Raw genomic sequence first — 13,876 nt, 5'->3', positions numbered from 1 at the left:
TTTCACTATTTGATGTGTTTCTAAGTGGTTAATTATTGCGCTGTTTCACCAGGCAACATACAGATTCACTGTAGGTGCATGTGAGGAGAGATTGGACAAGGCAATTCTCTTGAATACTGCCTTCAGGTTATGGCACATGGACATAGGTTCATTTGCATTTCTTTCACCATATAGTAAAAACTTCATTCGCGGTCTGGAGAGGGCACTTTTTGCAGAAAAGGGCAGGGGCTCAAGCCCCCTTTGATATACAGTATGTGTGCCTGCTGAAAATGGATGGTGTGAGGAGGATCCGCTCTCATCCTGCCATTTGGCTCATGCTGCTTGGGCCTGGGCAGGGACGTGCTGGCCATTGGGAAAAGCAAGACAACTCCCCAACGGCCGGTTCATTCCCGGCTGCTCCAGGCCGGCCATTGGGAAAAAAAAAAAATTAAAATGTCGGCCTTCGTTCCATTTTGGGGGCTTACAAAGTAAATCGTCACCGTCGGGCAGAAACCTTGTATCTCCAAGTTTCGAATTGCAAAGCCCTGCTTCAGCCATATAAGGCTGTCGCACAAAAGTAGTGAAAACAGCAGATCTACAAGCACACAACGCCTTTGTAGATCGGCTGTTTTCACTAATTTAAATCATTTTTAAAATGGTAAATACAAAACAAACGGTTTTGGACATACAAGGTTTCCACCCGACAACGACGAAATATAACTCATGTAATTAGCCTTGTCACTTTGTCACAAATCTTTGAGTAGCAGCAGCGCTATAGAGAGAGATCTCTCTCTATAGCGTGCAATGAGGGCCTCTCCAACTCTTTTTCCCGGGCTGAATCAGGGGCCCAGCATGTCCCTGGGCCTGGGTGGAGCTGGAGGGATCGTCAGGGAGAATGGAGCACACCTGGTCCTAGGCCTGGTGTGTATCTTCTTTCTCTCAGTAGGCCTACTGTGTACTGTCTCTCACCTCCACAGGCCATTTTGCATAGGTTGTTTGTCTTTTTGCTTTACACTTTACAACAGTCATGTTGCACTCTTATACCCTGCATGCAACACCTACACACTGACTCATATTTACTGGTGTTGTAAAGCCTATCCAGTCTACGCATTTAGTTTATTCTTAAATAAAGAATGTTTGGTTTTCCTTTATAATATGTTGGTCTACCAGAGGTATAGATTTGAAAGTTGTTTAGACGTCTAAACTTAGACTAGACGTCCCTAAACTTTGTTCTCCTTTTTCCACTTCTCTTGCTAGTCTTTCTGTAGTACATGTATATGACAAAACTATATTCTAGCTCTCCATTCTCTACAGAGACGGTTTTGTAATTTCATCAATATGGCTTATTTACAGCCAGTGCAACAATATTGGATCCCATCCAAATCCCACAACAGCTTTTGAATACAATACAAGCAATTGGACATGAGGTAAGTGTTTTGTTCTTCCACCCTTCAAAGCCAGATTCAGAATATTAAACACAAGCTTTTGGCTTCCCTTCTTCAACCCACAATCTGTCTCTGCAGGCATTCTACTGACACCTAGTGGTCAATGTTGGTCATGTTTTATGCCACAATGGTAGTTCTATCATCATCCAAACATTTCTCAATCATATTCATAGCACTCAAAATAAGTGAATGTTTTCAAAACTCTTCATAACAGCACTCTATGGGGATGAAACTGTTAAAGACTGTTTTGTATAGAATACATAGCCTACAATGGAAAGGATTAAAAATAAATCCTAAATTATTTTCTCAGTCAAACTCAAGGTTAAAAGTTGGGGTTCACCAACAAAACTGAATGTATACAGCCCACTTGGTAAATGTTTCTATTTTCACATTTTTGCGCAAAACCTGAACACCAATTTCCATATAGGGCGCCTGTAGGCGGGCACATTTAGTGTATTGTTTAATCCCTAAAATGTAATCCCTAAAACACGTATGAATTTAAGAAAGGTGTAGAATGTTCAGGTACACCGAACCGCTGACTCGACCCCACTGGTGCCCACTGTTCTCACCAATAGTCACTACTACTACTGACATCTCCTTATATGGGCATATCAGCATGCCCATATATGGGCATATACTGATGACATCATGGATCTCCATATCACAGCATAAAATGGACAAGGACAGACATATATAAATATCTCCATTTATGGATATATGCCCATATATGGAGATCTCTGATCTGTCAGTCCTTTTCCCTTTTATGCCCATATATGGAGATCCCTGGTTATGGCTGAGTCATAGTGACAGGCCCTATAATATATCCTGGACATATCAGGCTTGTTCATGGTTGTATCTGAGTCATCTTCTTCTTCTTTCGTGTATCATCATCCTTGATGATTGGTTGACAACATTTTATTTCACAAGATTTCTTGTTACTTAGGGGAGGCCATGGGGCTGGCTGTCGTCTTCTCCCCTTGCTGACGTCGGCTTAGGCATAATGGCGGGCGGTGGTCCGCTGGCCAAATAGGGAATTTTATTATATATAGGGTACTATTGCAGGTATAATCTAAAAGTTGAATTGCGTTCGTTTTAAGTTTACTTAACGTACAGAAATGCACAATAACAACTATTCAACATGGGGGTGAACAGTTTATTTTGGTTTTCCTCCTATGGAGCAAACATATGTGACATATTCTGGGCCCTCCTGTAAATGCAGACTGTATCCAGGTAACAGTTTGTGTTGCGTGTGACATCGCATCAGATCAGCATATAAGGTGTTGAAGATGATGTATTCATGACTCCGTGTACACTTCATCTAAAGACCACAGACAGGGAACCACGAAGACAGAACAACTTGCTCAAGCTAATCATCATGGCTCATTGTGTGGACTCTGACTCCGACAGAGACGGTGCTGGCGACAGTAACCTAGATCAGGCGCTTCTTTCATTGGCAAAGAGGAAGAGAGTTGACCCAGGTGAACAGGAAGAGTCAGTAACTACGCATGCTGCTACTGCAGACTATGAGACGGCAGATGAGAGTGCAGAGTGGACCATCAATGGCACCAAAGGGAAGAGGAAGAGGAAGGCTAAGCAACGCAAAGGGCTGGATAAGAACACAAAGAACAAAGTGAATACAGCAGCAGCGTCTGGTGGCTCCGATGGAGACAGTCCAGCTAAGAGCTCTGTAGTGGAGGAGGGCAAGGTGTCAGACTCTGGGAGCAGCAACGGATCCAACTCCTCTCAGGATGTGTTCCAGGGAGGTTACAGTGATGACGGATATGGAGACGAGGAGGACAGAGCTCGGCTGGAGCAGACGACGGAGAAGAAAATGGAAACCGGGTCGAAGGCTGACAAGACAAAGAAGAAGACAAAGCAGAAGGATGAAGAAGGGAAAGAAAAGAGGAGGATATCTTGGGCCCAAGACACACAGGCGGTCGTCATGGAGAGACACCACGCGGCGAGACGATCCAAATCTGACGAAAGGCCTGACAAGAAGTCCCAGGCCATGGAAGAACTAAAAGCTGAGCGAGATAATAGGAAAAACAGAACTGCTGAACTGCTGGCTAAGGGTGAGCCCCTGAAAACCAGCGAGGTGTATTCTGACGAAGAAGAGGATCACAGATTATCTAGAAGGAGTCGCCGTCGTTCCAGCTCTTCTTCGTCCTATGATAATGATAAGGAGGAGACTCCGAGGTCTCAACCAGTATCACAACCAGATGAACTCAACAGAATCCTCCTGCCCAGATACAGGCTAGAACAATGGTGCCACACGCCCTTCTTTGCCAAGACTGTAACTGGGTGCTTCGTTAGGATAGGCATCGGGAGCAGCAGTAGTAAACCAGCTTACAGGATTGCTGAGATCGTGGACGTGCAAGAGACATCTAAAGTTTACCAGCTTGGATCAACGAGAACAAACAAGGGCTTACAACTAAGGTATGGAACCGACGTGCGTGTCTTCAGACTCGAGTATGTGTCAAATCAGGAGTTCACAGAACACGAGTTTATGAAGTGGAAAGAGGCTGCCAGGAAGCAACTCCCGACTCTTTACCATATCACAAAAAAGGAGCAGTCTATCAAAGAGGCTGAGTGCTATGCATTGAACAACAAAGACATAGAACATATTGTGAAGGAGAAGGGGAGATTCCGGGAAAGCTCCACAGTCAATTATGCCAAGAAGAAAACTCAGCTCCTCACAGAAAAGGCCAAAGCAGAAGACAGAGGAGACAGCGATAGAGCAAAGGGGATCCAGGAGGAACTGAACAAGCTGGAGGAAAGAGCTGATGCACTCGAACGGCAGAGGACCACCAAAAGCATTTCTGTCAGCTGTATCAATAGGCGGAACAGAAATTGGAACAATGCGTTGCCAGAAAAGGCTGTAGTTACTGAAGCACACAACGCCAAAAACCAACAAATAGATCCTTTCATCCGAAGACCATGCAAGCCCACCATGGTGTCTAACGCCAGAGACCCTTCAGTTCATGCAGCTATGCTCGATCACCTGAACCAGACATATGGTTTAGGGTCAGAAGGACAGGACAAAAACTTAAAGGGACAACAGGCTATCCAGAAAGGCAAACATGCTCCAAACGCAACCAGTGATCTCTCAGAAGACCTATTCAAAGCACACGATTTTGATATTAATATTGACCTGCAGGTTCCATAATGCAGAGGCAACATTTCTTAGCAAGCTCATATGAAGGATAGGAAGATATGGTATTGTACGAGGAGGTCAGGAGTAGTGTGTCAGTGTGGTGCAGGATATGTATGAGGCCAGTGTGGCAAGGTATGTGATAGGATCGGGTCTGAACCCTTTCTCGTTCACATTAGTAATGGAAGACGCGGCAAGACATTGTGATATGTTGTGAGAAGAGGGACCAGGTTGAGGAGAGGTACGGAAAGGTGGAGGTCTGCACTGAAGAGACGAGGAATGAAAGTGCAGGAGTAAGACAGAATATGTGTGTGTGTGTGTGAGGTGGAGGGACGTGGAATGGTGAGGATGTAAAAGGAGTAGCAGAGGTAAAGTAGTTAAAATATTTGGGGTCAACTAGTGTCGAGAGGTGAACAGAGTACAGGCAGGATAGGGCATAATTCACGATGAAAAGTGGCAGAAAAAGAGTGACGGAGGAAGATGCAGAGGACCGGAACAGCTGTCGAGAACTGCTTGCGAGAATTAGACATTATTTTATGAAAATAATCTCTATGAAGAAAACCGTTGATTGTTTTCTTTTCTGATCATGCTATTTTATTTTTTATTGTTTTGTATATATCTGCAGTATGTATACAGTATCTGTAAAAATAGGCAAACGGCATGATTTACAGTATATTAATAATAATTACAAAAAACAACATTGCCTTGTTTCTGTCGTTCATTGGATAAATCTGCACCCTATATACTTGCAGAGCAAAAAAAGTGTTAATGATGCCCATAATTCTTGTATTGATATTGATGTGGCATGCCATGTAAGTATGCATGTGAGAGTGTGGGAAAATAAAACAGTCTCCCTCCCTCCTTCTCTATGCCTCCCTCTCTCCATCTCTGTCCCCCTGGGTTACTGATTCTGCCTTTACTAAAGCCAGAAGAGCTGTAAATGTCATATTTACAGGAGAAACTGCAAGGAGAAAACTGAGAGGAGAAACTGCAAGTTCTCATCGGGTCTCATCAGCAGTATGACTATTTTAAAGACCAGCTAAAATGAAAAAAACATTTTTACAAATGTTACAAATTATTTATAGCATAACCACGGTCATAACACATACAAGTATAGTTGACAAAAAACGAATAAAGAAATGGTGTATAATAATTTAAATGTATCAAAGGTCCCTAAAATTCGTAATCTTAATGGGCAGGTACTAACTAATTTCAAACAATAATATGATGACGGGCACCTGTTAATCACAGACACAGTTCCACACAAAGGCATGATTCATTATGCTATAGTGCGGAGCTACCCTTAAAAGAAACAAAACATGGTGGATGGAGCGTTACAAACTCCTATTTTAAAGTATGTTAACAGTATGACTATATCATTTTTTTAAAAGAACACATTTGAGGTAAGAAAATAGACATTATGCAGGAACAAAACTAATTCAGCTCTGCCTGATTTGATTACATTTTTTTTGTTTTACTTTGTGGAGCGGCCAGGGTGTGACATCCAGGTTGCTCCTACAGTACATAGACTGATACAAGTTGAGACTTTCAACTGCAGCATACATGGGCAACTGGCGGCCCCCACCTTCAGTTAATGCGGCCCGCAGGTTAATACCGGAATACTGATATATTATTATATTTCAGCTGTTACAATTCCAAACATGACCTGCTTTAATTCTGTAAGTCTATATTATTAGTAGCTTAATAACTAGTATAGTAGTATTAAAATGTATTTTTTTTATGTCCAATGTATTTGTATTTAGGTTCATGAAGTTAACATGAGTATATCACTAAATATAAAACCCTAACCCTAACCCAAATTCAAAAGAAGCAAAAATAGCCGATCTACAAGCTCAAAACGCATCGCAGCGTGATGCGTTTTGAGCTTGTAGATCTGCTATTTTTGCTTCTATTGTATGCAATACTAGAATGACAAAGTACAACGTAGCAATATGCAATGTGGCCCTCTGGAGTGAAGGTGGAAATATAGTGGCCCACGCCATCATCAAAGTTGCCCACCCCTGATCTACAGGGTGGATGGTGGAGGTTGGAAAACTGTCGTTGTTCAAAACCACCCCCGCCATCGCTGATTGTGATGAGCTCTGAGCTCTTTGAAAAGCCACAGATTGTGAAAACATATACCTCCACCTGACCTCATAGGGCTACTGTTACACTGGTCTTGAGAAAGTTCAAACCTCTAGACAATGAGGCAACTCACAAGATCTTTGAAACTTGAGGCAGTTTTGGATGACTAAATTAGGGACTTAATTAAGTAGCCTACCATTCAGAACTTTAGTAATGATGTCATACAAATACCTAAACTACAGCAAATATCTGAATAAACATGCATGCATGTTTTATTTTTGAAGCGGTGAAAGCCGTCCATATATGCATAGGCGATTTTAAGGGGTGTCCTAGGGTGCACGTGCAACCCCTGGCTGCCAGGCGGCCATTTTTATTTTTTATTTTTTTGTAATGTAACTTTACATCCACTCAGACCGAATACAACAACACCCCCTAGTGGTAGTGATAGAGGCTGGCAGCTCCAGGCAGCCCCCCCCTCCCCTCCTGATGTGATGTCATATCCACACGCCAGTATTGAAATTGAAAACAACATCTGTTAAAAATAAAGCATGGAGTTCGAGCTCTTCACTACTATGGACGTGACTACCGGTAGATATTATAATATAGCTGCTTGCCCTGAAACATCACATCATGGAGAGGATCATTTTGTACCTGACTTTCCTCTACAAAACACAGACCTCAGGCTCTATCAGCCAGGACTCTTGTCTCACTGTGCGTGACTGAACCATTTCCTCCTGACCAGCCCAAGGTAAGACTAAGACAGTCAGATCATGCTTTTATAAACCCTATTATATTAAGCCCAAAATGGTTCTGCCGCCGTGTAGAACCGAACACAGCAGCGGATTATTACCGATGTGATATTCTGTATAGAACACTGGACACACTCATACAACAGCTTGAGGGGCGCTTTTCTGAAAACGATTTTCATATCCTCCAGTGTCTTGCTGATGTTGTAACCTCAGATAGCCCTTCAGAAAAAAGTGTGACAGACGTATGTCAAACATACACTCTTGATGCAGATGTTCTGAAAGCTGAAATCTCTGTAATGACTTCCATGTACAGGGAAGAGAATGTGCGCAAAAAAAAAGAAATGGAGGACACGACACTGTTTGAAAAGAAACTTGCTTTTTTTCAAGAGAAGGGAATGCATAATTCTGATTCATTTGGTACATTAAAACACGTCTACACACTGTACCTCACCATACCAGTTACGAGTGCTTCAGCTGAGCGCAGTTTCTCTACTTTGAGACAACTAAAAACGTATTTACGGACAACCATGACTGATAAAAGAGTGTCAGATATAGGCATTTTACAGATTGAGAAAATACACGAAATTAAAGTGCAGAAAATAATTGAAAGGTTTGCAAGTGTCAAAACCCGGAGGCTGCAGTTCATTGTGTAATAAGGATGTGTCTACTATTTGTTTTTGTGAAATGCTTATTTGACACTGTAAATGACTGCTTGATTGCTTGATGAATGATGATTAACTTGATGTTTGGCTTTGCTGCCTCTGTCTGCAAAATAAGTAAATAAATCCTATACTAGACATGCTCATGGTGTCTAGAAAAAGAAGCACCTGTTAACTGCAGAAATCCTCTATTAACTGCAGAAATCCGCTAAAACAACATTACAAAACCGCTAATATCCGCAATTTAAGCGCGCACGCGAACGTCGTTAATAGAGGTCGTGCACCCCCCGCTGGAAGAGGCTAGAATCGCCTATGCATATATGGTCATTCCAGTCCAGAATGAACATGTCCCGTGCATGCAGAATTGAGGATTGGTCAAGCTTCACATGACAATTTGGCCCTCCAGATAAAATCATTCATTCATTCAGAATTAATTAAAATATAGAACCAAAGCACATAGAAGGTATAGATCTAGAACACAGAATGTATCTAGAACACAGATTTCATAGCTCTAGAACACATAGAATAAAAGTTCACTGCTTCACTTCGAAACGAGGTTAGATTTTTTTTATAAACCAAATAGCTGTTGAGGATGGAAGACAATGAGCATTGTGTAGTATGGATCTTTATACTCTTGGGGACACTGGCCAGGAGCCTGCAATCAATCCCCTGTTTGCCCATCAGCCTCCAGCCAGGAATCAGCACGCACTGCAAGGTAAAGCAGACACACCCACGCCCTGGCAAAGGCTGTAAGGCCATCACTTTAATTAATTACTATATATATTCACACTAAAAAAATATTAGCAAATGCTAAAAGTATTCTGGGATTTAATCCCTTGGCCTATACGTAGTCTTATGCAATATGGTGAAGAATGTTATATCTGTTTGTAAAGCTGTGGTTGCACAAGGGACACATTATGTCAAAAGTTGGTCTATAGTCTGCCCTGGTTCATTATTTTAATTTTTTGAGCGGTGTGAACCGCTCCTACTGTACATTTCACTTTGTGTGTACTAGTACGGATCCATGCTCATCATACTCATAATGTTACTGTCATCACGGACACGGTTGTTTTCACCTGTTTTTCCAAGCACTCACCAACATCAGACAAACGCTTCCGTCATACAGTCTGTGCAGAGGAAGCATTGGAAATGATCTGTGAGTAAAACAGATCAGATCACTTACACAGCTTGTATTCCAGCATGTGAAGGAGCTCTGGTCTGCTGCAGAACGCACATCTTACATTGTGCAATGTTCATGCACCTGTAGCAGAGTGGCTCACAACTTCAGACCGATGACCCAAAAACTCTAATATCTTCCCCAGATTAATTACAGGGTTATTATGGCTTTAGTCAAGTGGTTAAAATGGTGGCTTTCTGTGCGGGAGACCTGGGTTCGAATACTGGGCGTTACAGACCTACAAACTTCTCTCCACCAGTTTAGGTTGGATTAATTCATCCAAAATGCTTAATTTTTTTTTTTTTGAGAATTACACAAAGTAACTGAAGTCAAGGACAGAACGGCCCATACAAGGAGATATGCATGTGTGTGTGCAGTGTTTACACCGCTCACTTCTCTTTTTATTTCAGTGGATAATAAAACAGATGGGCACAGATGTACCAATCGCTGTCCATTAATGGTATTTATTCCACTTAACGTTAGTTAGTCCTGGATGAACTGAAAGCACGCCTGCACTAATCGGTACTGTTAAGCATCTAAGGTAACAGTTTGTATTATGTGTGACCATTAGACCAAATCAGCCTATTTATGGTGTTTTTTACTAGCAACATCACCTAGAGAGAGAGAAGTGTAGTTGCGTAGTTAAACAGATAGATAGACATTCTTATATGAGGCGAAAGAGACAAGAAAACAGTGCAAACACGTTAACATGAGTTATTTAGAGGAAAATGATGTCTTTGAAGAGCTCAGGAATTGTTTTTCCGCTACAGAGTGGAACCAGCTGGCCAACACTGTGAAGATACGATATCTGAATATCATGAAGAACCATTTATTTAAGCTCTCCATAGGTCTGAAATCTGTGGCTCCAGATTTCATGTCGATGGACAGGTCAAGGGAGACTGGTCAGGGGAAGGTCTCATTACCTAGTCCAGGTGAGGAGGAGGTGCAGGAGGGGAAGGACGATGAGGAGTGGACTCTTCATCTGTCTCGTGGTCATATAGAGACTCTAGCAGTGTTCCCGAGTGACAGAACGCTCCGGAAACTACCCCGAATTGATTACACAGAACAGGAAGTACCGGAGCACAGAGCCAATAAGACTCTGCCGCCGAGATTTGAGATTAGACAGTCACACGTTCCAGATACAGGTTTAGGAGTGTTTTACTATGGATACACTGAGCTCCCTGTTGGGACCCACTTCGGTCCCTATGAGGGACTGAAGACAGACGACCTCTACTGCCAAATTCTGAGGAGCGGACCGGTCCCAACCCCCTGTCAGCAGCAACTCACATTCTCCGTAGCCAGCCAGAAACAACAAGGAGACACGGACGATCCGAGGTCTTACAGTCTGCCCTTTAACAAGACTCTAACTCAGCTGACTTACACGGGAAAGAAGGCCCAGATCTGCAAACAGTGCGACAAGAGTTTCAGCCACCTGGAGAAACACCAGTGCGTCCTCCTCGCCGGGGCGAAACCCTTCTGCTGTAACCAGTGCGACAAGAGCTTCAGCAAGCTGAGCAACCTGAACAGACACCAGTGCGTCCACACGGGAAACAAACCTTTCCACTGCGACGAGTGCGACAAGGGCTTCAGCCAGTCAGTCCACCTGAAGAAGCACCAGCGTCTGCACACGGGGGAGAAGCCCTTCGACTGCAAACAGTGCGACAAGAGTTTCAGCCGGCACGACAGTCTGAAGAGACACCAGCAGCTCCACACGGGAGACCGACCTTTCCACTGTAAGCAGTGTGACAGGAGGTTCAGTCAGCTGGGCGTCCTGAGGACGCACCAGCGCCTGCACACCGGGGAGAGACCCTTTCATTGCACACAATGTGACAAGAGGTTCAGTCAGCTGGGCACTCTGAAGTCGCACCAGCGTCTGCACACCGGAGAAAAACCGTACCAGTGTAAGCGGTGCGAGAAAAGTTTCAGCCAGCTGGGCGTTCTGAATAGACACCAGCGTATCCACAGCACCGAGGGGAGAAACAGTCTGAGGATCTGCTCATCATGATGATGACGATAAGGTTTAACAGCTGTATGCTGATAGGGAAAATACCATCAATATGTCATGCACCTCAGGTAGGTGCATGACATAGGTAGTTTAGATATAAATGTTGCTTATTTATGCACTTTAGTTTTTAACAAAGATCACATTTAATAATTTTAGTTTTAATAATAATGTCTTGATTGGTATTGCTGACAAATAAAGTTGAACCATAAATATTAAGACTTGCACAAGAGTAGTTTGCATGCATGCTTCCACTACGTATAGGCCAAGGGATTAAATCCCAGAATACTTTTAGCATTTGCTAATATTTCTTTTAGTGTGAATAGTCATTAATTAAAGTGATGGCCTTCCAGCCTTTGCCAGGGTGTGGGTGTCAGTATGTACTGATTCCTGGCTGGAGGTTGATGGGCAAACAGGGGATTGCAGGCTCCTGGCCAGTGTCCCCAAGAGTATAAAGATCCACCCTACACAATTAATGCTCATTGTCTTGTATTACAGCTTGTATTACTTGTCTCTTCCGTCCTCAACAGCTATTTGGTTTATTATTTTTGTTTGCCTTGCGTTAGTCAAGCTTGGCATTATGTTTCCCTGCTTTATTATTTGTTGGAAACAGAATTCTTTCCATTTTGTTAATTGACTCTTCTGGTTAGAACTCTCACATTTCCCTTTTTGTTAAGTTCCCCAACATTCTTACGACCCTCCATATTCGGGCAAGACTGTTGTCATCAACATGACATCAAATAGGCTATCCCTCCAGGCTATGGCCAGTCTGGAGCAATACCAGAGATGTACTTTCCACTGGGCACACACACCTTCCTAGATAGTGTGGTTGCTATAGACAACACCTATTGTTCTAGGTCAGAGAATCCTTTGCCAGCAAAGTGAATTCTGCTTTTTGTTAACCTTTGCACAACAGAAAGCTTTTGGTCATGCTGCACACACTGTTGTCATGCTTCACATGACATATATAATTGCGACCGAAGGTCGCATATACTCTGAAGAACCGTGTCGCTTGAGTGTCCTTCCGTAACCTCTGTGATGTCAGTGTGATGTCAGCGAGTTGTGACATCACTTCCTGTACAGGGCGGCTACACGAAATGTGGATAACACTATATATGGAGATAGTCCAGTCCATCATGTCATATGGGACTACCGTCATAGAAAGTAGCCATTGTTAGGCCGGAGTCAATGGCTGATACGGGCGGCTGGACTTAGATCACCTATGAAAGGATGTCCATGAAAGAATGTCCATCCACCTGGAGAAAAGAAAATGTAACAAGGAGGTGGCAACGGGGCGGCCAGATAAAGTTATTAGGCCTGGATCCAACTTTAAGTCGATGTATCAAACCGGTACTCGAAACGTACTTAGAATTTAACACATTTTCTAAAGTAAATATGGGGGCGGCTGTGTTAAGAACGTTTCGTTGTCAAGCTCAACGTTAGGCATTTGGACCTATACATGGAGAAATGGAGCGAATCTGTTTGGCCTAAACATGGAGATGTGGATAACACTATATATGGAGATAGTCTAGTCCAATATGTCATATGGGACTACCGTCATAGACAGTAGCCATTGTTAATCCGGAGTCAATGGCTGACTGTCTGTACAGGAAGTGATGTCACATGACATGACACTTTTTATGCCCATATATGAGTCCTAACATGGAGATGTGGATAACACTATATATGGAGATAGTCTAGTCCAATATGTCATATGGAACTACCGTCATAGACAGTAGCCATTGTTAGGTTGGAGTCAATGGCTGTCTGTCTGACTGTCTGTACAGGAAGTGATGTCACATGACATACTTTTTATGCCCATATATGAGTCCTTCTGTACCACATCTCCATGTTTAGGCAAACTCCACACAGAAAGGCCCTATCGCCAACCCAACCTAGGGTGTGAGCGATAGGGCCTTTCTGTGTGGAGTTTGCATGTTCTCCCCGTGTCTCCTAGGGTTGATACCCTCACAAAAACATGAACAAACTCCCCCCAGAATGACAACAACTAGAATCGTCAGAGAAACGCTGTGGTTGGCCAGATGGTCAAGAATTGTCATCACCATGAGATCGCATTCCACCCTCAGGTGTCTTACTAGTATATAGGCTATATAATAACTAGACTGCACTCTGTCGAAGTGCCAACTTGCGCCTTGTGGCCTACTTCACTACTTGTGCCCCAACATACTGTAGCGCGCAAGTACTGTGATCGGTGCTGTTCGGTGCTCTCTGTATGTAAGTGAATGGGCAAACAGATGCCACCGAAAAAGGCTGATTCCTCATTGGCTCATTGGTGCCAAATGCAGATGAGTTCAAACTTGTTGAGTACTGAGACCTGTACACCTGTACTATAGTTTAAACGTACGCCTTGTAATTTATACAAGGTCGCACTTGTTGGTTGTGATGTCACCAAGAATTGGCAAATGGCCTTGCCTTTGTACTGTCGACTCGATACAGACAGCGCTGATAGTACTTGTGAGCTATGCTAGTTCTCAGTGGATTCCTCGCGACTCGCGTAGGTGCAACCACACTTGCAATTTCCCAGAATTGCACCTTTATAGTTTGCATTACTTTCATACACTGACATCTGATCTTCTGGTTTCTTGGGCAGTTTCGGGCAGCATATCTG

The 13,876-nt window shown here is 43.2% G+C and overlaps 1 protein-coding gene across 1 annotated transcript; it reads left to right on the top strand.

The window, feature by feature from the left end:
- Positions 1 to 2,799: 2,799 nt before the first annotated feature.
- Positions 2,800 to 4,590, top strand: LOC308302917 (RNA polymerase-associated protein RTF1 homolog; the record flags this gene model as incomplete). The annotated part of the gene is made up of 1 exon (XM_080747235.1): positions 2,800 to 4,590. One exon carries the CDS (start codon positions 2,800 to 2,802, stop codon positions 4,588 to 4,590), a length of 1,791 nt encoding a protein of 596 aa, XP_080603361.1.
- Positions 4,591 to 13,876: the final 9,286 nt, after the last annotated feature.

The sequence above is a fragment of the Nannobrachium achirus genome (assembly GCF_963921795.1).
Source record: "Nannobrachium achirus genome assembly, chromosome: 18".
NCBI classification, from domain to species: Eukaryota; Metazoa; Chordata; class Actinopteri; order Myctophiformes; family Myctophidae; genus Nannobrachium; species Nannobrachium achirus.
This window is presented reverse-complemented; position numbering and strand designations above follow the sequence as displayed.